Source organism: Mirounga leonina, unplaced genomic scaffold (assembly GCF_011800145.1).
Source record: "Mirounga leonina isolate KUSES-001 unplaced genomic scaffold, KU_Mleo_1.0 Mir_129, whole genome shotgun sequence".
In the NCBI taxonomy this organism is placed as follows: Eukaryota; Metazoa; Chordata; class Mammalia; order Carnivora; family Phocidae; genus Mirounga; species Mirounga leonina.
Genome location: NW_023270323.1, coordinates 3,442,504 through 3,470,501, shown reverse-complemented (window position 1 = coordinate 3,470,501; position 27,998 = coordinate 3,442,504). Strand labels below are relative to the sequence as shown.

Below are 27,998 nucleotides of genomic sequence, written 5' to 3'. Positions count from 1 at the left end.
TGGTTTAAAAAACACTGTCTCAAACAAACCCCCTCGGCAGGTACTCATGCCAATTTTAAGAGCCAACCTATGAAAATAGAAAGGGGAAGAAGATATTTTGTAGACATTTAATAGATACTTAGCAATTATTTCGAGTTTATATTTGATCTAGGGGCGATGCAGCCTTGTATGGTACAGCTTCCCTTTGATTGTCCTCTTCACTGGGTTTTTACCTGTGGATATTTAATAAAACTCTTGACAAGAAATATTTTTCAGGGAAATGTTATTCCTCGAAAAGGTATCCCTTCCCACCTTTGCGTGAAAGCCTGGTTCAGGAATCACTTTGATTTGTCACGTGTTGGTCCTTTTCAGTGCTCATAGCGCTTTGCTTTACTTTTTCCTCAGTGATACGAATGAAGTTGACATCCCACCCAACACCCGAGTTGGCACCAAACGCTACATGCCTCCCGAAGTGTTGGATGAGAGCTTAAATAGAAATCACTTTCAGTCTTACATTATGGCTGACATGTACAGTTTTGGACTCATCCTCTGGGAGGTTGCTAGGAGATGTGTATCGGGAGGTAAGTAACAGTGATAACGTTGGATCTACTACAGATCCTTGCTTTCTGATCAGAAATCAGAGTTATCATATTGTCCCCCAAGTCAGATTTTCTTTTATTTTCCACCTTATTTCTGCTGGTGCAGTCACAATCCTCCCAGGAAATGATATTTAACATCTTAGAATTCTGTTTGACCTCCTCCTTCCAGCTTCTTCTCACCAACCCTCTCCAAGGCCCCGTTCCCTGTGGTTCCCTCTCCACAGATTAAGGTAGAGACAGGGATGTGGGGTGAGACACCCATTCTTTACCCCTCCCCCCACTTGACTTTCTATATAGTTCTTCAAAAAGCAATTTGAAAATATCAAATTTTTTATCAAAAGTTTTTATCAAAAGAAAATTAAAGCATAAGAATGTTGCTACTGGTCATGGTAATTTTTCTGCAAACAAGGATTCCCTAGTAAGATGATGTCAGAAGGCATTTTTAAATATTCAGAGGCATTATTATTGCTTGTTGTATTTAGTTTACTGCTGCGTCATCTGTCTTTAAATAGATTCCAACACTTTTTAGGTGAGAAGCTGAATTGTAGGCGCTTCATGAAGTGACAAGTATCATGTTTATGGTTATACTCATGGCCATGCTCGGTTAGAAACCATGCTGCTGCTGCTGATCATGGCCAGTTTGAGCTCACTTTTGTGAGACCTTGAGCTTGCCCAAGGTTCTGAAAGTCCAGTGAACACTTAATGATACTGGGATTCGTTCTTGGACCTGCCATTTATTATCCGTGAACCTCTGACAAGTTACTCAGCTTTGTTCCAGTTCTTTCATCTTAAGAAGGAAGTGAATTAAAGAGAAGTAAAACTGCCTGGTACATAAGTAGCATTCAGTATATCTTAGCTCTTATTTAATATTTTCCTTTTGGTTAGTAGAGGCTTAACTTATATTTAGATTCACACTTAAATACAGAGGAGAGACAGTTAATCAACAGGCATTTATACTTTGGGAGACAGATCGTGATGCAGTGCCACCATGCCTTCTAATCACTCGGGGAGCTCTGAGTCTCTTCTGAGCTTAATTTAAAATAGAACATATTTCCTCTCAAGTGAGAGACCTCCAAAAAGAAAGTCAACATGGGAAATGTTTCCTAACCAGATAGTGAATAAATTCCCCGTCATCTATGAAGAAGGAAAGAGCTAAGCAAAATATAAGTTAACTAATTGTCTATGCCTTGCTTCATGTTTTATAAAGAGTAGATGAGCCTATTTTAGGATAACATACTTACACTCAGGATTGGTTTATAGAAGTTGAAGGAGTAGTAGAGCACAAGATTACCTTCTAATTATGTTTTCCTGAACATCTAAAGCAAGTGGGGCCACAAGAACCTATATTTAGAAGCCTCTGGGTCAGAATACAGAAGAAACAATCTGCTTAAAAACAAGCTGGTCTTATAAAAAACAGCAGGATGTTAATTGCTTTACTAGGTCTGTCTTTGCCTGCGCATTTTGGAGAGGTACTAAGGTGTTGCCTTATCTCTTTAAGAGATTGGTCTGTGTTTACCAGAGATGTTAGATTCTAGGCTCTGCACCATATCAACTCTATGGCTTTGGGCAAGTTACTGAATCGCTCAAAACCAAGTTTCTCATCTGGATAATATGGATAATAATGCTCTCTCATAAACGTGTTTCTAAGAATTTAGCAAGATAAATTATACAGCGTACTTGCTGGTATATAGTATACCATACTTGGTGTAGTGTGTACCCTAGTGTATAGCATACTTGCCTGGTATACAGTAGGCTCCTAGCAAGCAAGTTTGTCTTCTCTTTCCAGAAAGGCAAAACACACAAAATTCTATTCTCCAACACTTTCCTTTATGAAGATGTTGGAAGATTTGGGCTTGTCTTTCTAGTCTAGACACTTTTGGGTGAAGTAGAGTCTGGATGTAGATCTTCTAAACTTCGGAAGAAAAAGAGAATTTTTGAGGTTTCAGACACAATTAAATGGCAGCCAGTATGGACATTTTGATAGCTTACTTGCATAAGGAGAAGGAGGTAAGGCCTATAGTTCCAAGATGGACTTTGATTACTTCCTAACTGTATGTGGTTGGCTCTGTGTCTGTTGTCATATATACCCCACCACGGTGCCTCATTCCAGCCAGGTGATAGCACCAGCATTAGACACAGAGGGAAATCTGAGAGGAATCAGACAGACTTGGTCTTTGCCCTCACGGTGTTTCCAGAACCGTTGTCTTGAGAATTAGCAAGAGAGGAAGAACTCAAATGAAGTGAGCAACCCCTTGTGTTAGGGCCTGGGCTTTTAGTATTTCCTATAGAATCAAAACACAATGGAAGGAACTATTCACATAGATACATATAATTACGCTGTGTGGGCTCGGTGAGGGACAGAATAAATGGTGAGTGGGAATAGTCTGAGGAAACTTTTGAACCTTCTGGTCCTTTATATATGGGTTTGAGTTTGCAAGAAAGGGCATAATACAGACTCCAGATTTTGTCCGAGTAAACCCCAGCAAATTTAATGATGCATTGGATAAAATCCACCAACTTGGTAGTATCATCTTGTTCAGATACAAAGCAATGACATTTCTATAATAGATGATTTTAGGAAAGGGAGGAAATGTGCTCCAGATAGATTGCTCACTCCGAGTGGCATCCTTTAAGGACTGAGGCTGCTTATAATTATTGTGAGGAGTTAATCAGATAGGGTTGAAAAGAAGATAGAAGTAGCCTACTTTTCTAAAGGACAAACGGAATAAGGTAGAAAGTAGATACTAGGATATGAGATGGAATTTGTCATGATAAGGGCCATTTTCCGAAGATGACAGACTTATATTTCTTAACCCTTCTTTCAACAGTACCAATTTTTTTCTGATAATGTATTTTTTTATAGAAAGTTTTGTGAAATACAGAAAATTTAAAGAAAAAAACAGTAAAAATCAGACAGTACTTGCACCTAAAAAAAATCATGGTTAATATTTTTAGGTGTGTATAATTTTTAAAAATGTAAATGTGGAAAAATGCACTATTATGATTAAGCAGAAAGAAAATGTAAATCTCACATTTTGTTCAAGTATGATACACTGCCAAATTTGTTATGAGATTCATAATCTCATATTGCAGTAATAGAAACAGTCACATATTATGCGGTATGAGTTTGGGATGTGTCTGCCAAATTTGCATTGAGATTTAATGTAGACTTTTTAAAATTTGGCATACAAGACCCTTTATAAAATTGGAAATAAATTTGAGATGGCTTGTTTTACTTAGCTTTGGGAAATTAGAAAAAAAAGGCTTGAAACCCTATAATAATATGTTTCATTAGGTTTTCTATTTATGTTTTTTAATTCGATTAGGTGTCATTTGGGCACATTTTTTTTTCAAGACTTATTTTGCAGTTTTTTTAGCCTGAACTTGGCTTGAGTACTTGATAGAACTTTGCTTTGAGAACAGTTTGTATGTTAGACTTTTATTTCCACCTCCCATAAGATATTAATAGTAATAATAATTTAGAAACAACCCATATTTTCAGGTATAGTGGAAGAATACCAGCTTCCGTATCATGATCTGGTGCCCAGTGACCCTTCTTACGAGGACATGCGAGAGATTGTTTGCATCAAAAAGCTCCGTCCCTCATTCCCCAACCGGTGGAGTAGTGATGAGGTAAGGCTTGAAGTAACCATGTGGCTATGACCAGTTTCCAAACAGACTTTACTCTTTTTTGCCCAAATCCTGGAGGATACTCATTACAGGAATCCTCCTTCCTTGTTTTGATGATGGTGGTGGTGGTGCTTTGCGCAGTCATTGATATGGAGCTAAGTGTCGTATGTTAAATTATCTGTTTCTTTTTGCCAATTTGAGTTTGCTACTTCTGGAGTATATTGGGTGGGTTACCACTTAGCCTGTACAATAGGTAACACTATTCCATTTATTTGTGATGTCCTGACATTTGCATAAAGGATGTTATTTCTCTGTGTGTGTCTTTAAAGCACCTTGAATTTTCTCCATGACAGACGAGCGTACACCATTCTCTCATCTTGATGAGAGAAAAGATAGGCATCTGCAGAATCTAGTTTTCTTTACACAGAAGGGATACGAGCCTGTAGTTGAGCTGCCTGACTGCGCCGTGGATCTTTGTTAGTAGGGATGATGTGATGCGCTTTGAAGAAATCCATATTCAGCCTGGCTCTCAGGAGACAGTGATGAAACCTAAACAGGGCCGAAAAAGCGCTGTTCAGAAGGAGGAAATGAGTTGGGTGGGCCTTGCCTTTCCTGTCTCCTGTCGTCCTCCACATCTTGCCCATCCATCCTCCAAGCTTACAAACTCACCAACTCCCGGAGCCCTCTGGCAGGTGGGGACATTCAGAGATGAGTTTGAAGTATCCCCGGGATAAAACACAACCCCCGCAAAACCCACCTCATCAAACATATACCAAAGCCAATGCAAACACATGGAAAGAGCACTGTTGATAAGCTAATTCTTTAATGTTAAATGCATTTAAAAGCAACCTCTGGTTCATTGGTTTTGTGTCTCGTTACTGAAATGCTAAATAATGCCTATGTTTTCCAATGAGCTATGCAGAAAACTTTATGAGGTGCTGGAGTTACATTATTTTGAGGGTGGTTATGGGCATTGGTATTACTCAGAATCCCTTCTCTGAGGAGTTCTAATGAAGTGAAATTGTGCTTTTCCACAGGAAGACCAATAATTGATGTAGCACAGGAGAGCACAGGAGAAAGTTTTAGCGAGGCTGTGCACAGGTTATTAATCTTGTTAAATGGTACAGTGCAATGCTATTATTTTGGCAGACAGCTGTGATTTAGGAATAACCATGTTTGTTTGAATAGTATGGAATTAGATAGAAGATTTAAGCTTATCAAGGATTATAAACAATGTAGGAGTGTGGAGTGGAATATAGACTCCCTGGGTATTTTTGTATTTGGTTAAGACTGACTTCAAAGACACTCTTCTACAATCAGCAAAACCACCTGCTTGCTGCTGTCATGGGGAAGACAAGAAAATGTTTTAGTCGTTTAGAATTTGCATGACCAAAGAATTTTTATGGAGTTTTGTCTACATGGTTTTAGGAGTATCTTTGAAAAATATTATCCGAACTTCAGAAACCGTACACTAAAGGCCACATATCGAATGGCAACCTTGTAGATAATATATTTCTCTAGTGTTACTCCTGTTTTCCTTTCCCTCCCTACAGTGTCTAAGGCAGATGGGAAAACTCATGATGGAATGCTGGGCTCACAATCCTGCGTCAAGACTGACAGCCCTGCGTGTTAAGAAAACATTAGCCAAAATGTCAGAGTCCCAGGACATTAAACTCTGATGTGAGGGGAAGAAATAAGCATCTCTGGAGAAAGCCAGTAGATATTCTTCTGTTTGTGGGCAGAGCAAAAGATGTTCCAGAAGCATCCACAGTACGAGCCTTGAACATCATCCTGCTTCCCAGTGGGTTCAGCCTCACCTCTCAGGGAGCAGCCTGGACAAAGAGAAGTTCCCAGAAACATGTTCTCATCATGTCTGTTTGTAGGAGGGAAAAACCGCTTGGGTAACTCGTTCAAGATATATGATGCATGTTGCTTTCTAAGAAAGCCCTGTATTTTGGGATTGCCTTTTCTTCTTTTTCCAAAAGATGCTTTAATTTTGCCAAAATAGAACAAATAATGTAGATGTTTTAAGGTTTATACTGTTACAGTTTAAATAACAACAATGGAAGTTCTTCCCGGAAATTCTGCTGGAAGGTAAATTTTAAGATATCTTTTTCCATTAGTGAAATTTTGTTGCACTCTGCACACCAAAGGACAGTCTGTGGAGTTGGAGAACATAGAATGGAACTCATCTGAAAGTCTTCCCGCTTCTGCCTCCTCAGACCACTTTGGCCAGCCCTGCCTTTAGGGGCCGCCGCAGCAATGTGAATGCACCTGGGCACAAATACCACCTGTCTGGGGCCAAGTTTTGGGATTCCTGCGGGTGCCCTTTTGTAGCTTCAGACGATATGGAACAAATGAAGTTTTTCTGTGGCTCCGTTAGTAGTAGTTAAGTGTCGATGTCATTCTTCAGAACCACTTTGTGTTTCTGATTCTTTTAAGGCATTTCTGTCATGGTAAAATCCTTTCCTTTTCATTAAACACAAACAAAGGTGTTTTTTTTTTTATGTGCAGAGAATTGACCCACGCCTGGTTTTGATCTCTCAAATGAAGAGATCAATATGAAATAAAATTGCCAGCAGTTGGGTTGAAAACAAGGCTCTTTAAAATAGAGATAATTTGTTCCTGCGTTGTAAGAAAAGTGTGTCAGTCGGATAGAGGATGAGGGTGGGGGTGCAAATGCCCTGTTTCTTACCTATGCAGACAAGCCCGTCCTAGAAGCACAAGGGAAAAGGACGCACACCTTATTGTGTATAGATAAAGACGGTTTCTTTCTGTAATTGTCTCTTTTGTGTCTGAGTGAAGGGAAGGAGAGGAAAGTATGTCAGGTTAATTTAACTAATTGTAACTTAAAATAGAAATATAACCTCCAGATGGAACAGCAGAAAGAACTACAAAATATTGTAGCTGCTGTGACTTATTATTCTAAAAGAGATCTAGATCGAGCATGTACATCTTACATGGTAAGTTCGCATCTTAGAGGAGTGCTGACTCAGTTTATTTTATTCTCGCAATGCTCAGTTCACTTTTTAATTTATTTATGTATTTTTTTCTTCTCTGTGGCACTTCTGCAAAACATCTCCTCACCTACTCAATTCTTTGAGGTTTTAAACTTCCGAGGAACGTTGAGTCAAATCATTGACAGGGCCAATATTCCTTAGCAACAGGAACAAAAAGCTCAGAATTGTGCGCACCCCTCTCAACCGTGTTCATTTAATTTCCTTACTTTTCTTTGGTTTTCTTTTGTTTCCTCGAAAATTCTGCAGTGTTCAGTAGAGAATTGGGAAGTGCTTCTCCTTGGTCTTTTTAAAAACGACGTTCCTTCCAGAATACTCCAGGGGGCGCTGTTTTATAACACATTTTCACCACTTGGTGCCTGAAGGATGGAGGGTTTTTGAAAAATTGACAGCTGCAAGAAAAATGAAAAAATATTCTCCTCACTTCTGAAGGAGGCTTGCAGCTGGTGACTTGTTCATCCTGAAAACCTCTTAGAGCACAGAGTGGTTGTGAGCCCTGCGTAAGTTTGGGAGAACAAGGAGAATTGGTGTTCTCCACTCTAAGCATTCACTTCCCAGTGCTTCATACCTGCATTTTGTTTGTAACAAAGAAAGATTTTCTTAACCCTTGAAAAGGAACAAAATTTCTGTGTTTCAAAAATTACAGTTGTTTCCAAATATAATTGTAATCAGAATGCTGCTTGTAGTGATATTAAAATCACCAAAACAGCAATGTAAACAAATGTTCCTTTCCCTTGTGTCAAATTGTATTCTTTGTTATAGCTTGGAAGGAATATGTACCTAGAACTACGTGTGATAATCATCTGAGCCGTGGAGAGACGCTTCAGTGCCTCTACTTTGATAATCTACAAACAAATGAGTAAACACGGATGCCCGTTAAGTGGGGTCACGTTTGTGTTTCTTGGTTTTCCCTCAATTTAAGCGAGGTTGGGTTTGCTTACCTCTTAGATAAAAATTTGTGTTCTTTTTGGCAAATTTTTATACATAGATAACTTCAAATCAAAATATTTTGTGGGGAGGCGATGATTTGAAAGTAAACTAGATTCTTAGAGAGGCGTTGGTTCCAATGAAGGATGGGAAGAAATTAAAACAGCATACAAATTTCTTCTATATTATTCGTTTAGTTGTTTTGGAAAAATCTAGAGCTTACTTTCTAATTCTCAACCTGATTTACTCACTATGAACATTTAAAAAGTACTCTTGAGATATTTAAAAAGATCCATTTAGTTATTAGAGTCTTTCAATGAGATAGGAATTTATTTATGAGTAGATTTTTCTTTGTGTCTTACCAAAATCCGCCTTACTTAGGGAATACTAAATTTAAAGAGACTACCTACTCACTTCCAAATAATCCTTTTTGGTTTTTAAATTTTTAGTAGCTCAGAAGTGAATTTTATTTTATTTTTTATTTTTTTTGTTTTGTCTTTCAATAGAATAAGGGGGAACCTGGAAATTAATATAGTTGATTGCCTCCTTTCAGGACTCTTTCAAAGACTAAGATTTTTCTCCTAATCGCTCCCTCCCCTTCAGGGGAATCTTAAAATATTAGTTGTTAGCTAATATAAGTTTGGTATGCTAAGATGTTCAGGTTTAGAGTTTATGTATGTGTGTATATATTATATAAATATATATGTATATATAAATACTATGCTCAGTTTGGAGTCTGGCACAACTCCATTATGTGGATTAGAGAGTAAAATATTATGGATGATAAAGTACTAAATGAAACATAATATTTATTTATGAAAGTGTGTAGTTGGTTAAGTCACAAGGGACAGTGCTATGAACATTGCGTAGGAGGAGACAGGCCTTTGACTGCCGGACAGCACCACTCTCAAGTCACTCGTGATCATTCTTTTTATTCTTTAAACATAAAGCTTCTTAGAAAACATGCCACGATTTTATGTACAGGAAATCCTTTGACACATTTCAGTTGTTGTATAGTCAGGTATAGGAAATACTGAATAATGACAGAATTTCATGTTCCTAAGAGTCATGCATACTCATTAGAAGTTACGGTGGTTTACGTTGTTGGTCTGTTCTGGTTCTTCTTTGTGAGCAGAAAGGCACTGAAAGAAGCCGAATTTTTTAAACTTGAATAGTTCTGTAGTTATATCTCCTTAGAAAACCCAGTCACACAGCAGTGGGAATGAAAGACATGGCATCAGAAGTGATTTAATTTAGCAATTATGATTCCTCTTGTAAAACAAAACAAAACACAATGCCATATTTTTGGGAGAAAAGTTGGCAATATATAAGGGGTTTTGTTGTCTGTTTCAAAAGAAGATTCATTTGTGTTCTTTTGGGGAACCAGTGCCTTATTGAATTTGTATATACTGTAATTATTCAGGACTAGGGAACAAACAGTTGTATTTGTTACAAATTGTATATGGCTTTGTTTTAACATTCCCCGAAATAAAATGGTTTCTTTCTCCCCTTGGAAAGAACATGTCTGTTATCTTATAGTTGTGCCTTTTTTCTGTCTCTGAAAATATCACATTTGGAACAGGCAGGAAGGCAGCCATGAAAGAAAGCGACGCAGGTAAGTTGGTATGTTTGGGGCGGGAGAGCAGGAGAAATGGTCTGATGGCTTCTGTTTTCTCTGTAATTAGTCATCTGTTGAGAGTGAGAGGAAAGGTAGGGAAGTCAGTGGTCTGGGAGAAGTGAGACAGGTTAAAATTGCACTGTGGAAAATTATAGCCCAGATGGTTATGGGCGGCCCCGAGGGCCCAGTTCGCTGATGAGACCAACTGTGTGGCTTAGTGGCCCAGAGTATGGCCTGTGGTGTCTCTTATCCCCTCAGTTGTGCGACAGTAGGCCTGTGTTCACTTCTCAAAGACCCCATTTCTGTTCCTTGAAGAGGTGGATAATATTAGCATCTGATGCATGGAGCACTTCTGAAGATGAAATAATCCATGCGTCGCGTGTAAAGTCAGCACTCGGCCGCTACTGAAGATTAGCTCTCAGTACAAAGTCATAGGGCCACCTTTCTGTGTAGTTTCTGTCGCCTCCCAAAATGTAGGCTTGGAGACCACAACAGAAGGATTCATTCAGGGTTGAGGGTTTTCGGGCATGTGCAACAATGGATCATGCAGAACGTGGCCTACCGACATCCGGGAGATGGCTGAAGTGGCCGAGTCGGGAAGGGATTAAAGTGGAGGCACTTTAAGCTGGTGGGTTGAGAGAAACTAGGTCTCGGCACAGAGAACACTACTGGGGTTGAGGTGGCCTGCCTATTAGCAGCGACTGAGAAAGGGACTGCAGCCCGCATCTCGCCTCAGGGAGGTGGGCAACAAGGCTAAGGACAGGCGGAAGGGTGTGATCTCGGGAGTGGAGGATTTCATTAGTGGACAAGATTATTGGTAACAAAAGAGGAACCTAAAAGTCAGGCCTTTGGATCAGTCTTTGTGGATCCTGGAGCTCCTAAGGATGGTAGGCAGTCTAAGAAAAGGAACATGGTGAGGCCAAGCTCTCCAGGGCCACAGGAGAATGGGGGGGGGAGCAGTCTGTGAGGGCAGAGAGTAGAGACTGGGGCCAGTTGGGCCTCATGGGCCGAAATGCACAACAGTGGGTTCCACGCAAGGGCAGTGGTCTGGAAGCAAGAGAACAGCAGGAGAAAGGCCCCAACTTTCCTCCCAACTGTGATGTATGTGGGGTATGGAGGACTGAAGCCATTGCTGTTGCCCTGGGAACAGTGTCCCCTTGGACAAGAGAAAGCCCTCTGCAAAGGGAGAGGGAAAGTATTAGGGGATTTTTTCCTTGAGTGTGAATCTTGGAAGGCAGTGTAGAAAGTTAAGTTTTGAGGAGATCTGTTGGAGCCTGGATCAGGAGAGAGGAAACCCAGACTTGTCTGGGCACGGAGAATATGTAGGAAGGCTTGCATCGGAGTTCCTGGGGACTCAGGAGTTTTCATGTGATTGGCTGTGTTTAGCCAGTTGCGCTTATGCCAAGAGAATTCATCCCAGCACTGGGATTCAGATCAACTTGGCTCACGTTCCATGGTTTGCACTTTCTCACTTCTGTGGAAGTACATAGTCTGAGCACCATTTTCTCCCCTGTAAATGGGATAAAAATACCCATCTCAAAGGGCTCTTCGGAGGAACAAATGAGATGAATATGTGAAGTACGGGAAGGCCCCACTTCAAGCACATAGCAGGTGCTCATCAATATTGCTTTTCCTTACTGATAATTAGCTCCACGGGATATAAAAGCTAGGGACAGTGAAAAGAAGTCACAGCTCGCTGTGGGCACACCTCTTCCACCCCCTCTGGGCCCCCTCTGTATGCTACGGGCATTCATAGGACTTAAAGGCAGATGGATAGTGAATCCCAGCTGAAGAGAACAGAGTCTTCTCTTGGCATTGGTCATTTTCTATTTTTTCTGGTCACAACTGCGACGTACAGATGACCCCACTCTCAGAAGGTCCTGTACCAAGTTGAACATGTCTGTGTGATGGCATTTGTTATAGCTCTGGACTCACCTTTCATTTCCTACCTAGTAGTGCAGTTGTTTGTAAACGTCATTTAAAATCAGATCTCTCAGGGTAGGGCCTCATATTCCTTTTATCCACAAGCTCCCCAGGGCCTTCTGATGCCACTCTTCTAAGACTCTGGGTCTCCCCATTAACTGCCCATCACTATCACCTGGGGGCATTAAACACTCTTATCAACCATGCCACACCCTGGATCTATAAAATCAGGATCTCTGGGGTTGGGAGTCAGGCACTAATAGTTTCTAAAGCTCCTCAGGTGATTCCAGTGTGCAGAGAGACTTGAGAGGTACCAATCCTAGAACCTCATCCTGTCCCCAAGGGAGGTTGTGATTACCATCCTTGCAGGATCTAAGAGCTTTTCTGTGCTGCTAAAGAGACACGGTGACTCTTCACACAGAGGGAGTGTTTTGTTATGAAGAAACAAAGGAGGGGGTGCCTGGGTTGCTTGGTTGGTTAAGTGTCCGAATTTTTTTTTTTTAAGATTTTGTTTATTTGACAAAGAGCATGCACACCCCCAAGCAGGTGCTCGTCAATATGGATGGAAAGGGAGAGCAGGCTCCCCACTGAGCAAGAAGCCTGATGCAGGACTCCATCCCAGGACCCCGGGATCAGGACCTGAGCCGAAGGCAGACGTTTACCCAACTGAGGCACCCAGGCGCCCCAGTGTCCGACTCTTGATCTCAGGTCTTGATTTCAGGGTTGTGAGTTCAAGCCCCACATTGGGTTCCACACTGGGCATGGAGCCTACTTAAAAAAAAAAAAAGAAAGGAGGTAGCACTCTCTGTTGCTTATAAATATAATTTATTACCTGTTTAAAAATTCTTTCTTACATTTTGTACATGTTGGCTGACAGAAGAAATGCAGGCAATTTACAAACCAAGGGACTGCAGGAAAAAGTGGGGAGAGGCAGCAGAGAGAGAAGAGCAACACCCAGAGCGGGCATCCCTCACCTCCACCACACAGCGGCATGGCGGATGGGATGCCCAGAGAGCACTCCTCCACCAGGGATTTTCTAGAAAAGGAATTGCATAGAAGATACAGCAAGAGGGAACTCCACAACAACAAAAGAAGTGTTCCATATCTGAAAAGCCAAAGTTGTGTTGTCGTGTTTCCAAAAGAAAAATGACAAAGCACAAAATCTCAATCCGACATTGCTGCAGTTGAACTTGTTCCAAAGGGAACAGCAGGTGGATGACACAGGCTCTTCACCACAGACTGCTGGGGATTTTTTCTCTGACAAACATTGCTTGTCTTCTTTAGAAAGCAAAGAGGAAGGTCACCAACTTGCTACAGCTCCACATTCAACTCAATGAACACATCCAACACTGACATCCCACACACACACAGCGATGACACTCCCTGCAATTGGGCTAAATGCATTCTGTCTGGAGGGCGAGGGCTTCACTACCAATAGCAGGTCTAGGGAAGAGTGAAGAGGAGAACGCAAATCACTCACTCAACTTGTTCTGATTGCTGTCCTCTTTATTCCCCAAGGCCAGGAGGGGTGTGCACTTGAACTCCCACCCCTACGATTACAGGCGTCACATGAGACTTGAAGAATATAGAAAGGCAAAGAAAGGCATTTTCCACTGGCTGTCGATTTCTCGCTCTTTCAAGCTGTTCTAAGACAGGTTTGTTTTAACATGTAGACGATAGCTCAGGTTGTGATTCCTGGATGTTGCCTCATCATAGTGCCAAGGTTCAGAGGTCAAGGGCTCATCTACTCCTAGGCTACCGCTCAGCAACACCTGCCTACGATTCACATTCTGAACTCCAGAAGTGAGGGTTATTCCCCCCTGGGTCAGTGCCATCAGGTTCAACCCCAGCTCTGATGGTGCCAATTCCAACAGGTCTTTGGAATTGAAGGATGACACATAGAACTTGGTAATATTTATAAGGGACCCTGAAGTCTGATGGCCTTCAGCAATTTATCATTTTGCTGAGGCACAAATCTGAAATGGCAAGTGAAGAGGCTGGTAGGCAGCAAACACTTTGGCTGGTGGGCAAGCTGCCTGTATCTTGGGGCAGCTTCCTTGTTTTCTTCTCAACAACGGGTGGGCCCCAACTCTTGTGAGGTTCTGCAGAGATTCCCAACTTGGGATTCCAGAAGAGCTCTTCAATACCAAGAGTCTTAAGTATATAGCCAGCTGGGCAACAGCATCTTAGAGTTGTGTGGTTTTGTGTATGAGTATGTGTGTAGAGTTCCTGTTGGTTTGTCCCGGTGATGCCTCCCGCAACCTTTCTAAAATAGGTCCAGGGGCATATATTACATTTGGTTGAGTTGAGACCATTACTATCCCACCACAAATCAATACAGAGAGGGGACAAGCCTACCAGAAAAGCTGGGAGCCATGAACTCTTTTGAAGACAATTTTTTTTTTTTTTTTAAGTAGGATTCCTGACAGTGGGGGCAACCCCAGGGCCAGTAAGTCTGATGGATCAGGGAGTAAATTGTCAGACCTGGTTTGTAGGGAAAACCTACCCAGTGACCTACAATGCCATCTCCCTGCCTTTCAAAAATAGCAGGTTTTAGGCATGAATTTTGGAAACTTATGACTCCATTTGGCTAACTTGACCTGTATGGACACAGGTTTAAATTAACATTGGTTGCAATGTCTTTATTCCCCTTATGCCTTATTCCATTAAAAAAAATCATTATGGATACAAGGGAAATCTCTCAAAGTGATTATTACAGCCAGAGATTACACAAATAGATTTCTTAGTGTAGAGAAACAGCACTTCATTGCACAGAGGCAAAGTTCAAAGGATTTTAGTCAACATTAGCTCAGTAAGGTTAAAAAAAACCCCACAAAAACAAAAAAAACCCAAAGTGTAATAGTTGGTCCTATGAGGCACTCGGAAGGTAAAAAAAAATGTTTTATTACCTTGAGATAATCAATAATAAAAATATTTTTCCTTATTGGATCTATAAAATCTAATGCTCATTGACCACTATCATCTTTACAAATAATTGGCTTTAAGCAACAACATTCTGATTCACAAAAGCTCCTCTATTCTCAAAGAAGATGGATAAAACCCAGTTTCATGTCAGCTGTTTCCATGGTCATCCTTTCCCTCATTGGCCTTGGATTGGTACTGAGGTCTCCATGTGAAACAGGTAACTTGTCCAGAGCAACTGCTCAGCAAAAGCTAAAGCTCACATTCAACTTGAAGACTGAAAATTCAACATGTAAACTTCTTCTACTTTCTTTACACTCTTTTGCAGGTCCTCATATAGTTTTTATTTGCTTGGCCCCATGGGGGCAGACCTTCTATTGGCAAAGGCTTGTGAATTTGGGGAAGTTAGTGATCAGCTTCGGACCCCCTTCCTCACACACTGACGACAGAAGTAGACCAAAAGCATAGCCACTGTGGTCCTGACGGTGATAGACATGGGGAGACACAAGATGAGAGCCTCATGTGCTCCTCTCCGGAAGCAGAAAGTCTTGATTCCACCGTCTGAATGCTTACTTTGAAGATATCTAACTTGTAGGAGAACTATCTTTTAAAAAAATTACAGGATGTCTAATTTCAGAGTATCCTAAACTCAAGACTCCATGACTTCTTCCTAAAGAATGGCTCTACCGGTTGAGTTGAGAGAGTAAAGTACCTAAAGTAATTGTAGATATGAAAATGGAGAATGGTTTATCCAGTTTCATTTGCTACCTCACCCAAAGTCTTGCCCTGCCTTCCTGGAAGAGCTTGTATTGCTCATGTGAGGATGGGGATTTTTCCTTCTAGCGGAGGTGAGTGTCCACGTTGGTGTCCACACAGTTTGTGAAAAGGCTGTTAGCTGTTACATGTCTGTCATCACCATGTGTCCAGTTACCAATTCTGAATCCAATTTCTATTCCTTCCAGATCACTCTAAGGAAAACTGAGTGAAGTGGTGAGAAGATGAAAATACGATGAAACCTCGGCCTTTAGACAGACAGTCAAACTCAGAAGAAAGGAAGCTTCTAGAAGTCCTGCATTAGTAATCACAATTGTTGCTTCCCTAGACACAGTTCTCTCACTTGCATACATAAAACATTTCGAAGTGGATGCTTCTTACATTTCCAAAAATAAATATTAGAGAACTAAAAGGAGATTTAAAACATAAAAAGCCCAATCAAAAATGTAAATGATCCGAATGACAACTCTTCAGAAACTGTTTTATACAGATATTTATGTATTTCTATCATTTCTATTACCAAAAACCAACTTGAGACCTATTGTGTGAGAAGGAGTTGATGACATGGCTAGCCTCGATGTAATTTTGGTACGGGTAATTTAAGTAAAAGAGTGTTACAATAAGAAAACTATATATTTGAAGTGAAAATTTACCCACAGCTATCTGTCATAAAGGTCCTGTTGACTTTTTAGCTCTCAATTCCCTTTGCCAAACAACTTTTAGTGAATTTTTGTTAAACTCAGGGTAGACTGTTGTGCACCACTAGATGGCACCATGCACAAATGATAGGTGGGTTCCCCCCCCCCCCCCCCCCCCACCGCCCCATCCAAAGGAAGTAAGCATGTCCTTCCCCATAAGCTATGTAGAAGCCCTAGGAATCAAAGGCAGAACATGTCACATAGAATGATGAAGTGGCTCTCTATGAAATGAGCTGTTGAGTCTGGACCTTCTAAGTTTGAGAGCAATCTAACAGCTATTATTTTACTCCAAAGGAGAAGGAAATCAGAATTCGTAGTGAAAATTATTTGACATAAGTGGTGTGTTGTACGTAAGGGAGTTGCCATTCACTTGATGGGGAACATAACAGGTTCTATGACAGATGAGTACCTCACTTAGATGGAATCAACCACTCTTCCCTTTGTCACGAGGCATGGAAGTTCCTTTGAGCATCCTTCAGATGTCTAATTCTTGATTTCCATAGATGACAGCTCCCAAACCAGGAATGACGAGAAATCTTGAGAAGTTATTTCAAATGGAAGTAATGGACAATAGCTCTCTTTCCTCCTCTTCCTTTTAAAAAAATATCTATTTAAAAATCTTTTTATGTAGAATACAGTGTTACTATCTTTTGGTCAAATATGCATTGGTACAAACATTATCCACTGAACTTGTTTATTACTGCAAACTCTTCCTTTCACATTAGCATAACAGAGACTTATGTATGGTGCAGGGGGGTGGCCTGAGAGAGACAGGTTATAGAATGTATGCCTAAAACAGAAGATAAGAAACAAAAGGGGTGAGAGAAGAGGCTCTGTACCAGAGTATCAATAGTTCCTCAATGAGGAGGATGGAGGAGTCTTGGGAATATCAAGAAGTCACCAAAATAGAAGAGGAAATACATGTCTAAAGAAGGAGGAAAATATATAGAATGATTTCTCATTCAACTCCAGTCAGCAACCTGTATACCTCCAGCCCAAAAGTTAACCACAGCCATGTTTCAAAGGCTCTGATTCATCCACATGGGTGCTTGTTGTTCAGTCGTCGTTTGGCTACTGGCTGCTGACCCTGGATTTCCCACTTGCTGAATGAATTGAGTCCCTGGGTTAAAACAAAGAGCCTGTGACAGTTCTAAGGGAATACCATAGTTTACACAAAGTCGTCTTTGGACTACTTCTCAGTTAACTTTTTTTTTAATTTAAAAAAGTCTAATTAAGACAATAATAGAACATAATTTGCAATCGGTCAGGAAGGCAAGTGGCCCCAAGAGAGGAAAGAAAATGATAATAAAGGTATGCTGTCTCTTGGCGAGCAGCCCAGAGACAAGGCTTGAAAGCGTGACAAATAGGCTACAAGTTAGAATCCTCCTCTTCCAAGCTGGAACTATTTGGAAGGCATACTGTAGCCTGGGCAAGAGACTAGCTGACTCTTTAAAGCTTCCAGCTCAGAGTCCATGGTGGTCCTTGGACTGATGAAGGAGACTGGAGACATCATAGTAGGAGTCCAGCATTTTAGAACCTTGAGAAGACCTACTACTTCTACCCCTTCATTCGACATGTGAGGGAACTGAGGTCCAGTGAGGTTAAATGACTCTCCCAGGGGAACACAGCTAGACAATGACACACCCTGAATGAGAACCGGGTTTCCAGTTGCCAGCTCAAAGGCTGTTCCTCCAGGCACACAGCCTCTCCAGTAGACAGAGTACCCGGGCGGGGGGGGGGGGGGGGGCGGTGTCAGGGTTTCGGTGACAGAACCACAATGTTGAGTGAACTTCAGTCGAGAATGCTTCTCACAACAAGACTTGGAGGAGAAAGACCTTGCCTGAGCCTGCTGAAAGAAGAGACTGACAAAGCCAGTAAGCATTGACTATGTTTCTGGGGCAGAAGGATGCAAGAAGATAAAAGGTCAAGGAAGCAAAGCCTGTTTAATTAAACTGGTGACCACGCCCACCTTATCCCATCAGAAGGTGAAGCAGGTCTAGTCAATACCTAAATACTAACAGTACTGCTAACAAAAACAGAAGTTAAAAGAAAATCCTTTTACTAGAATACCTGTAAATACTCATCAATAATAGTAATAGTGATAATAATAACGATACCTTTTTTTTATAAAAAAAAAAAAACCAAAACACTTCAAATTGCATCTTACAAACACACACGTGGTGAAGAAATGCTTGTTTGTGTGGCTGAACATGAATCACGGTCTTCCCTGCAATGCTACAGCTTTATTCCCAGAGGGTGACCAGACGGGTACCCTCAAGGAATAAGGAATCTTAGTTATTTCTCTTTTATACTTAGATTCTCCACTTCCCTGATACAAACAGTAACACTGGTTCTACAAGTTCTAGAAACAGAACACCGATGGGGAGGATTATCTGAGACACTTGATGCACACAGTTTGTGGCAAAAGTCTGTGATTTCTCTGTAAATTACTAATCTGAAATAGACACAACAAACTGTCCACAGCTTCAACTTCAAATGATTTAAACAAAAATAGAACGAGCCATGGACAGTGTCTGCATCCCTGTCCAATCTGATGTAAACAACGTTTGTAGAAATTGGGTTTGTTAAGAAAGTTTATCCATATACCTGGATAGCAATAAAAAGCGTTTCCTAGGAAACTGTAAGATCCTGTACCACACAGCATACAGCCCAACTAAGAGGAAAATTAGGTCGGTCTCTAAATTCAAGGTACAAATTTACACAATTGTCCTTAGGTCCTGTGATGATGTCCATGCGGTGGGCGTATCTGTCAGCAGCTGCATCTGCTTGCCTTCCCTCTCCCGCCTGCAGTCTTGCCTGTGAAACTCATCGGTCATGGGCTACTCTGGATTTCCTTCTCCACGCGATGTCCTGGACGGCCACAGACCCCCAGTGCCTTCCCGTCCTTCACTTCCAGTCCCGGCGCGGGTCAATACTGCCCTTCTGCTGCTAAAGACACTACCGTTTCATGCCTTCCCATTTCTTCCAGGACAGCCGCCAGCACGCTCAAGTTGCCGTCTGGGAAGTTCTGTGCTTCCCAGAGATCCAGGATTACACCAGTCGGGCTGGATTTGGTGGCAAAGTAGTTCAAGTACCTGCAATTGGGAATGGGAAAGTGTGCTGAATGGTGAGATATACAGATCTGTTTTCTCTGCAGTTGGTACTCACCCCTTCTGTCTCTCCATTTGTCTTTTAAGTCTCCGGGTCCCACTGGAGAAGCTGCGGTTTACAGTGAGCCATCCTAAATAACTAGCATACACTTAATTAGATCAGCCCCAGACAGGAGACGCGATGTTTAACTTTGTTAACCTCAACTCTGAGTAAGATAATTTAAGAGACGCGATGTCTATGGGTCATATCCTAAACAGGAAATCAAGACCCTTATGTTTTCTTTCCAGCCCGCGCTCTGATCATCTTTGACAGGTCACGCCATGTTTTGTGCTGGAGAGTGATGGCAGCATTCCACAGAGGAGGCTCTTGAGGTCTCTTTATAACTCAGCATCAAGGCTGTGATTAGCATGTTAATTAAGCATCCAGGGGTAGGTCTTGCTCAACAGGAGATGAGGAAAGACACTTACTTTAAGTGAAGGAACATATTATTTACGGGGATTTAGCCCATCAGCTTTGCAAAGTGGATCACAAAACTCGATACTTAGCTTGTCAGAGAAGCCCCCGAAATATCTTTCGACGATGTGTTTGCAAGACCATGGTGCAAGACACAAAAAAGAAGCTTCATACAGGTTGGCAGAATGAAAAGTAAATGGATGGATAGGAAAACAAAACAAAACAAAACAAAAACAAAACAAAACAAAAAAAAACAGAAAAACCAAATGCTGCCCTAAGTCTAACAGTTATCAGCCGCGGAGCTCTAAGTCTAACAGAAACCAGTGGCCTGAAGCCTGGCCACACCCACCTGTCCAGGTTCAGCTTATGGGCCAGCATCCTCCAGTCATGCCCTCTGGTCTGTGGGGCGTCCAGGCTGCTACAGAGCTTCTGCCGGATAGGGGGAGGGATGCTGAAAGCACTGGGGCCCGTCATGGTGGTGATGGTGCTCGCCGGGTCCAGCAGAGGCAGATCGATGCCAGTGGGTTCCTGTAAGTTCAGGCACAGGAACAACACAGCATTATTTCCAAAGACAAAAGCAAGCTCTGTTGAACCAATCGACATAATGCCTTGCTTTGAATGGTAAGAAGAGAATGAGTGCTATTCTTCTTCTTGGTAAGAATGGCTTCTTCCCGGCCGAAAGCTGTGACCTGGCTGAGAAGAAGAAGGACGTTCTGGGCTGACTTTGCACAGCCTTGGATATATAGGTTTCCGCTACGGACTGGGCTGGGCGAGGTGGGACCTCTGGCGTGATACCGGCTTTTCTCTCATCCTTTTCAGGATGAAAGAGGACAGAGGACTATCCATACTCCTAAAGGGTTAGATTTCAAGAGAGGAGAAATGTTCAAAAGGGCAGTTCTGTGAGAATGAACAGATCTAGGATTAGAAGGCAGAGCTTCTAGAAACTGTGTGACCCTCAGGGGAATGCCCTGGGCAAATGCCCCAGTCAATTCTCTCTCTCTGACCTCTGCAGAAGAAGAGTCGGTTCCGCTTTTGTCGAATGAAATGGAACACAGCCCACCCCCAAATGGTATCAAATTAAGACTAATTTTTTAAAGAAAATGGCGAACACAGTAAATTGCCTTAGGGCAAGCGCTAATGGCATCCTCCAATTGCTGTACACCCTTATTTTTGTTAAATCTAATTTTAGGAGGGAAAACCATAAATTGGCTCTTAAAATAGTTTCAGCTCATAAAACAGCACAAATGCGAAATCTGAATTTCATCTGCAGGAGAAACTCTAATCATTTTCTGATCACTTCTGCTGGTTGGAAAAGCAAAAGCAAATGTTGCCTGAGAACTATTAAAGCAATAAAAGAAAATCTACTTAATCTACTTTAAATGTCATCTCTCTCTTTCTTTCTCTTTTAAAGCAGGTAACTTCTTGGTGTAGGTAATTAGTTGCTGCGGGATAAACTAGCCACGTGCAGTTTGAGTCATCATGAAGTCTCTGGTCCCGTGCAGACTGCTCAGCTCAGAGGGGCAGTGCCACCCCTGCCCAGAGCCCCCCAAACCTGGCTGCCCCCGTGGGGATCAGCGCTGTGTCCCGGTGTAGACCGACGGCATGCTCTGTATTCTCGGGCTGACCGGCAAGGCTCACTGCTAGGCTTGTGCGATCCCGCCGCACGGGGTCCCATCCAGGGCCTTGGAGGGCACAATAGAGCAAAACAAATTCTTTCCTATAACACACGGGGGCGTTGTTGCTGCCGTCACAGTATTTGGCCTCAAACCCCCCCACACTGGCAAACTGAGCCCCTGAGGATTCCATGCGCTCCTCCGTGTTAACTCCAGCCCATGCCAGCTAAAAGACTGGTACGAATGAAACACATCAGCACTAAATGGGGGTTGGAGTCCCCGGATGGGGACGCGGCCTGCAGCTCATTCCCCGTACCTGGCAGAGCTCCTTCCAAGGGACCCTGAGCGAGGAGGGCTTCTGACCCCCGGGGCACAGGGCTCAAAAAAGGGGGTCAGAAGAGTGACGGGGGGGGGGGCAGGTGGTAGTGTTTATCAACGGATTTGCGTTGGGGATTTCTGAACCAAAGCGCTTCATCACTTGTATTAGGCAAAAAAAAAAAAAAAAAAAAGAAAAAAAAATGATGTGTGCAAAGGGTTGGGGAGGTGGAGGTGAAGAGAAATTACATGGTATTTCCCCAGCTTGGTGCCATCACTCAGGCTGAGATCCTTCCTATGGGGACAGTAACGACAGGGCCTAGAAGGACAGCCCCCATGTCCCCAGATGTGACCGTCCCTTGTCGGCCGTGAAGATTAGGTTGCTCAGGGAGGGTCTGCTTTGTGGAGCTCTGACTTCTGTCCCCAGAGATTCTTCTTGCTGCTGCAAAGAGTATCTAAGAGATACTAAAGAGTAGCTCCTTACTGCTTGCCTGTGGTCTAGCCCAGTCTGTCAGACTCATCTTCCCAAAGCGATGTTTCTCCTTTTCTCTCTCTTACAAGAAGCCTTAAATGCTCCTTCTACCACACAGAGTCCCCACTTCTAATTACACAGTGAGGGACATTAGCACCACCTGCCTTATCGGCTGGTATGAGGCCCCAGAGCTGATACTTAGAGAGTGCAGAGCCGGGCCTCACATGGAGTAGGGGCCCCGAGCCCCTGTGCTCCCCTCGCTTGACAATCCAACCCGTCCCTTTCTCCTGTTTCCTGGACATGACTCAAACTCGTCTCAGACTGGACCGCTCACTGTTCCTAGCGCCTTTTTTTTTTTTTTTAAGGCTCTACCTCTCATAGTTCTTCTTTCTCTGAATCTCTGTAAGGCAAACCTCTCAAAGTCTGGACCAAAGACATGTCCCTGGGATTCCCCTGAGCAAACCCACCCAAAGCCACCAACCAGGGACCTCCCGCAGCACTTTCCCGGTCCACACATTCTGCCTGCCCTACGCATGTTGGCCATATTTATGTGTTTACTTCTTTCGATTCCTCAAATTTCTCGGAGATGAAAGTATTTTTGTCATCCTCAGAACCCCTATGATACTCAGCACAGTGCTCTGCATACAGAAGTTCCTCAAGTCATATTTGTTGAAATGAGAGAAAATATGTTTCCTAGTACAGAAGGAGTATAAAGCTGCCTCCTGATAGAAGCCCACCCCACAGACTCGTGTTGAGCTTCCCTCCAAGTAAATGTGACTAATAATATGGCCCGTCTCATCATTAAATCCTGAAGTAAAGGCCAGGTAAAGGCAGGCCTGCCTCTCGGGAGGGTCTGCCACATATTCATGTTGCCATCCTTTTCTTGGTGAGTAAAAACCTTCACCCCTTCATGTGGGCCTTCGAGGCCCGAGTCACCAGCCCTGACTACTGTGCCTATTTCTTTGCCTGTGGATGCAATAAGCCCATTAGGGCATAATTCCTTGTCTCTCTTATCAGATCGATGACGACGGGCTTGGAGGTAAAAGAAAAATATACATTTACATTTCATCTAAAAATTTCAGTTGCTATTAGTTCTTCCTTTCCTTCCAGGTAAGAGTAGAGTTTATTCTCACAGAATGCTTATTACAATAATCGTTTATGATATTGGTACCATCTGTCTTTGATGCCACGGTTCTCTCAGTTAAGCATATGATTTTCAACATTAGCCCGGCAGCTGCTGTGGGTGACTGCGCACATTTTCAGTGCTGTGTGGGAGAAACAACTTTCCACTCCCGTGTTCTGACTCTCCTTCCTGAAGTCACCTCAGAAAACTAGATTTTCCTAACAGTTGTTTAAACAGGCTACAGAAAACTGAAGAGTAAGTAGATGGGATAAGTTCAGCAGGCTGATGTTACTTTGTGCATTTTAAGTATTATTCTTCATGTACAAAAAGTGTACAGAAAGTGGTTGGAAGACCTCGCGAATGTGGGAAACCATAATCGTTACTTTTATCTGGGAATCAGTCAAACAAATGACTAATACTGCCTCCCGAAGTTCCACCTTTTCCAGGGTTCAAAGCTATGATCTAAAGCAAGGTGTGATCAACCAACTTGGGAAGACAAGCCATCTTCTTTACTCTGGGAATGAATATTTATTCATTTACTTATTGAGATTTATTTTTCATTCCTTTATTTTTATAGTGGCTGACTGAGGTTTTATTTTACTATTTTGATAGAAAGGGAATCTAAAGTTTACTTTGATGCCAGATGCCATAGACTGCAGAGGCAGAGTTTACTCAAGAACCCAGTAATCCTAACAGCATCAACGGGACCAGCAATAATGATGAACACTGGCTGAACATGGGCCATGAGCCAAGTTCTGTTCAGTGCACTTACTAACATTCACTCATTCATTGCTCACAAGAGTTCATCCTTTGTTACTGTACCAATTTACACATGACGAACCTGAGGCGAGAGGGGTGAAGTGATTGCCCTTATCCCCGTGGAACTGTCCATTTGGGAATTTCCTACCATAGGTCTCTGTGTATAGCTACCAGTAAATAGAAGGCCTGACGAGACTTTAAATTTCCCTCTCTTCTCTACACTGTTTTTTCTCTTGTTGATGGGTAGCTTCACTGTTATTACTCCCCCATAGCCCTCTTAAAAAAATAAAATAAAATTTTTCATTATTTACATTTGGGCGTGCATTCATGCCCCTGCTTTTCTTCTTTCAGACATTTTCATTCTTAAACTCCATCTCTGTGAGACTAAAGGCTTTGTCTCTTGTTAAGGAATCTCTGGTCAAAGCACCCAGTAAGGAACAATTGGCCGACTCTTGACATCCCCACGGTCTATGTCAAGCACAGCCTGATCTCCCTGGGGGGCAACAGGTCCTTCCTGACTAGAGAGGCCAAGGGCCACGGCTTTATAAATGACTGTGGTGAGTGCGTTGAGTGGTAGGTGGCTGGGGGGAGGGGGCAGCACATTCCTGGCCAGTCAGCTCGTTCTTGGAAGAGCGCACTTTGGAACTGCAACCCCAGCCCACCTGCCAGCTAGCCTTGTGATCCCCGTGCAGGAGAAAAGCACCACAAATGGCGTCTTTTCTATGTTTGGTTACGGTTTGTCAGTCACAGTGTACCCCGACTCGGAGCTTTTGATGAGGATCCGGGGCTCAGGGCTCTCCAGAATCAATTGTTCAGAACTGAGCCTTGTTCCTCAGCATCAGTACTCAGCCCCACACGTCCCCCCTCTGTGGGCCGCATGCACCCGCATTCAAATGCTAACCATAGCGGTGGGACGCAGTGACCCAGAAGTAAAAGCAGCAGAGTGCCCCATAATCCCTAAAGTCATATGACTCCAGTCATTTCTGCCCCTCCCTCAGAGAAATGTGCTTGTTTGTCACACGCGGCCAAAGGCCTCTGGCGGGACTGAGGGCTGGCCTCTCTGACTGCCACCAAGTTGCAAAAGAAATCGTCTTTCCTTTACCTTGGCACAAGGGTGAAAGTCCTTAAATGGTGATCACACTTTGCAAAACTGTCCTTGCCCAGCAATGGCCCTGATGGGGGGCGGGGGGGGTGCTGGGGGCAGGTGGTGGGGGCCACTGAACAGCTCCCTTTCACGTGCGGCCGCCGCGCCTCATCCAGCTTTTCATCACACAGCAAACGTTCACACTGAACTGAAAGCAAGCATCAAAGGAGCAGACGTCCTCGCCCCCCCTCCAAAATTCCGCAGCCTTTGTTGTCACGGGAGCTGGGTGGTTATTGAACTTTGCAGACCTGCTGGGCCTGGAAAGTGAAAACACCCTCCTGGGCCAGCAGGGGTGGTGCTGTGTGCCTGGGAGATAGGGCCTGCGCCTTGGAGGGCCGGATGGTTGCCATGGCGCTCTGACACCGAGATCATTCCTTATGAATGTCACCAGGGTCTGTGACTAAAGTTGTTTATGAGTCAAAAGTCTCATGGAACTACAGCAGGAAACGGTGGCCGTGGCTCTCCGCAGGCTGTGGGAAAGAAGGATGGAGCGTCCTGGAGCCCGACATGCTTTCCCCCTCCTTGGTTTGCCAAGGAAGACAGTCTTTAAATACAACATGGGGCACGAAACACACCACAGAGTGTGACATTTTATTTGTCACTGTGCATGAGACAGCACGGGAGTCTTTTAAATCGACTGTCCCGCTATAGTTTTAAAATATATGACAGTCCTGCACTTTGTGGTTCAGCCAGGGGCTCGAGCTTGGCTGAGAGGCCCCGGGAAATGCTGCCTTCTGACCATTTGGCTTACTCTTTTTCCTTTGTTCCTCCAGTGTGGAGGGTTTCTACTGTTCAAAAGGAGGATGGGGAGAACACGGTGCACCAAGGGATGCTTCGGGAAAAGTGACTCCATACACACACCACTTAAATTCTACCTTGTACTTGAAATTCGGATCGGTCGTAAAAAGTTAGAACATGATCCTTAAATTCATGACCTAAAATAGAAAAGGCTTATTTTTCAAAAAGGATTTCCTATTGTATTCTTTTCTATATCTTGCTCCCTGTGTTCATTAAAAACATCACTCTATTAATAAATGGGACCTATACCAAGCGTTTCAGGACTTCCCCCATGGCCTATGTTGAGACACCTTTATCCTCCACACCCCCCTCTCCTTCACAAGGTCATTGTCTCCCCTGATTTCTGAGGCAGACAAGAACTTCTTACCTCCGACACGGTGCAGTTGAGCTGGAAGATCTGCCCTTCTCCTTCCACCTGTCGCACGCAGAGTTTGCAAACCAGCTCCACTGTGTTCAGGCTAAATCTTTCCAGGGTGAATGTGCAGTGGAGGTTTCTTTGAGACCCATTCCAGATATGATAAAAAGGAATCTCCTAAAGGATATAACCATGTTAACCGCCAATGAGGGACTAACACCGAAAGGGACTCTCAGACACTGCCTGCCAAATACTTTTCTCGGGAGTACACATTACCTTATTTAATCCTTGAGAGAGGCCCATGCATAAGGACATCCCAACCCACTTTTCAGATGAAAAAACCGAGGCCCAGAGATGTTAAATACCATCCCCCTCTCCAATCCCACAGCTAGTAAGTGGCAGAGCTGAGATATGAACCCAGGGAATCAGGCTCCAAAATCTATATACCTAACCAGTCTGCCACTTCCCTGTCATTTACAAAAGAAGCCATCGGAAGTGGGTTTTCAAAAGTTTAGCGAATTCCCAAAATAAAACCTACACACTCCAGTCATTGCTCATTAAAAGGAATCCCTGCCGTGGTGTTCTGGAGAAAAGCAAAGAAAGTCTAAAGGATAAAGCACTGACCCAGTTCCCTTTCATGCCTACGTGCCCCCTCTGCACAGGACAGGGAAAACCAAAACTCACTGCAAGCGGGACACTGGGGGCCCCGATGAGCTGCCGCAGAAAATCCTTGGCCTAAAAAGCACCAAGCCTCTAACAGACATACATTTTCTAAACGTCTGGACCACCTTAAAGAGCCCATTCTAGAATCTTATGTCCATAAAGGAAAGAAAAGGTTAATACACTTAAAAAAAAAAAGAAGTGGGGAGAATATGGTGGTTAAGAACAGAGGCTCTGGAGCCCAATTCAGAATAAATGAGAACACCCTCCCCTTGCTTACTTGGTGTTGTGGGGTAAGTTAACCTTCCCATGCCTCAGTTTCCTTATCTGTGAAAAAGTAAGCAAAAGAGTACCTAATCATAGACCTGCTAGGGTTAAATGAGATAACTCAAAGTGCACGGGTGTCTGGCAGATGGTAGGAATTCAGCCAGGCTTGGCTTGAACTACTATCAGATTATCATTATTACTAAAATAGTATTTTCTGTTCTGATCGCACAAAGGATACTGTTCATAAAAGGGAAATATTTATGGGGTTTTATGGCAGTTGCTAAAGAAAGGAGAGAAGAAAGCAGAGAGAGAGATTCCATGAGAAAGTCAAAAGCCAGATAGATCTCTCTACCGAGGGCTGAGTTATACAGAAAATTCTGGTAGGCACCCCCTACGAAAGCTTCACAGTGTTAGCAAGCTAGGGAGTTTGTTTCCCACAACTTATGTGTACATATTAGACCTACGAGACTAAGAATGAGCTGGAAATCTTCCCTTCACTCTTAGTATGTTCACTGACTTCTATCAGGAAGTCACAGCCTGTGGAACTGCAGTGCTGGGGTGTGGTATAGGATTCTCATGCGTGTAGACACGGACTTGCAGCTTAGCAAAGTGTGTCTGCATCTCCTGAGACTGGGTATGAGGCTAGAGATCCCGTCACACAGCCTTCTGGGAGCTCAGGCTCAAAGACGTTGGGGGAGGGGGTGACAACCCCTGGAGAGGCCTCTGCTTTTCCCATGTGTCCATGCAGTGAGACTTTGGACCAGTATTTTTATGCTGTTATCTAATAAAATCCTGATCAGATTTTATTTGTAGGTGCTATTTCAATTTCCAAATTGGTGTT

At 43.0% G+C, this 27,998-nt stretch overlaps 2 protein-coding genes across 8 annotated transcripts in view; one reads left to right on the top strand and one right to left on the bottom strand.

Annotated features, from left to right (window-relative positions):
• The window catches only part of BMPR1B (bone morphogenetic protein receptor type 1B), a 157,933-nt gene extending 148,264 nt beyond the window's left edge, over nucleotides 1-9,669 (top strand). For all 7 annotated transcript variants that reach the window (XM_035004480.1, XM_035004482.1, XM_035004481.1 and 4 more), the window contains 3 exons: nucleotides 385-560; nucleotides 4,081-4,211; nucleotides 5,762-9,669. In XM_035004480.1, the coding sequence (XP_034860371.1) occupies nucleotides 385-560; nucleotides 4,081-4,211; nucleotides 5,762-5,887 (433 nt within the window). In that variant the 3' untranslated portion in view covers nucleotides 5,888-9,669. The remainder of the gene's footprint in view (nucleotides 1-384; nucleotides 561-4,080; nucleotides 4,212-5,761) is intronic.
• Nucleotides 9,670-18,260: 8,591 nt separating this feature from the next.
• Nucleotides 18,261-27,998, bottom strand: part of UNC5C (unc-5 netrin receptor C) — a 344,363-nt gene continuing 334,625 nt past the window's right edge. Inside the window, exons 15-17 of the mRNA XM_035004478.1 lie at nucleotides 26,243-26,407; nucleotides 20,001-20,179; nucleotides 18,261-19,182 (exon numbers count right to left, since the gene is read on the bottom strand). Coding sequence (XP_034860369.1) covers nucleotides 19,017-19,182; nucleotides 20,001-20,179; nucleotides 26,243-26,407 — 510 coding nt within the window. The 3' untranslated portion in view covers nucleotides 18,261-19,016. The remainder of the gene's footprint in view (nucleotides 19,183-20,000; nucleotides 20,180-26,242; nucleotides 26,408-27,998) is intronic.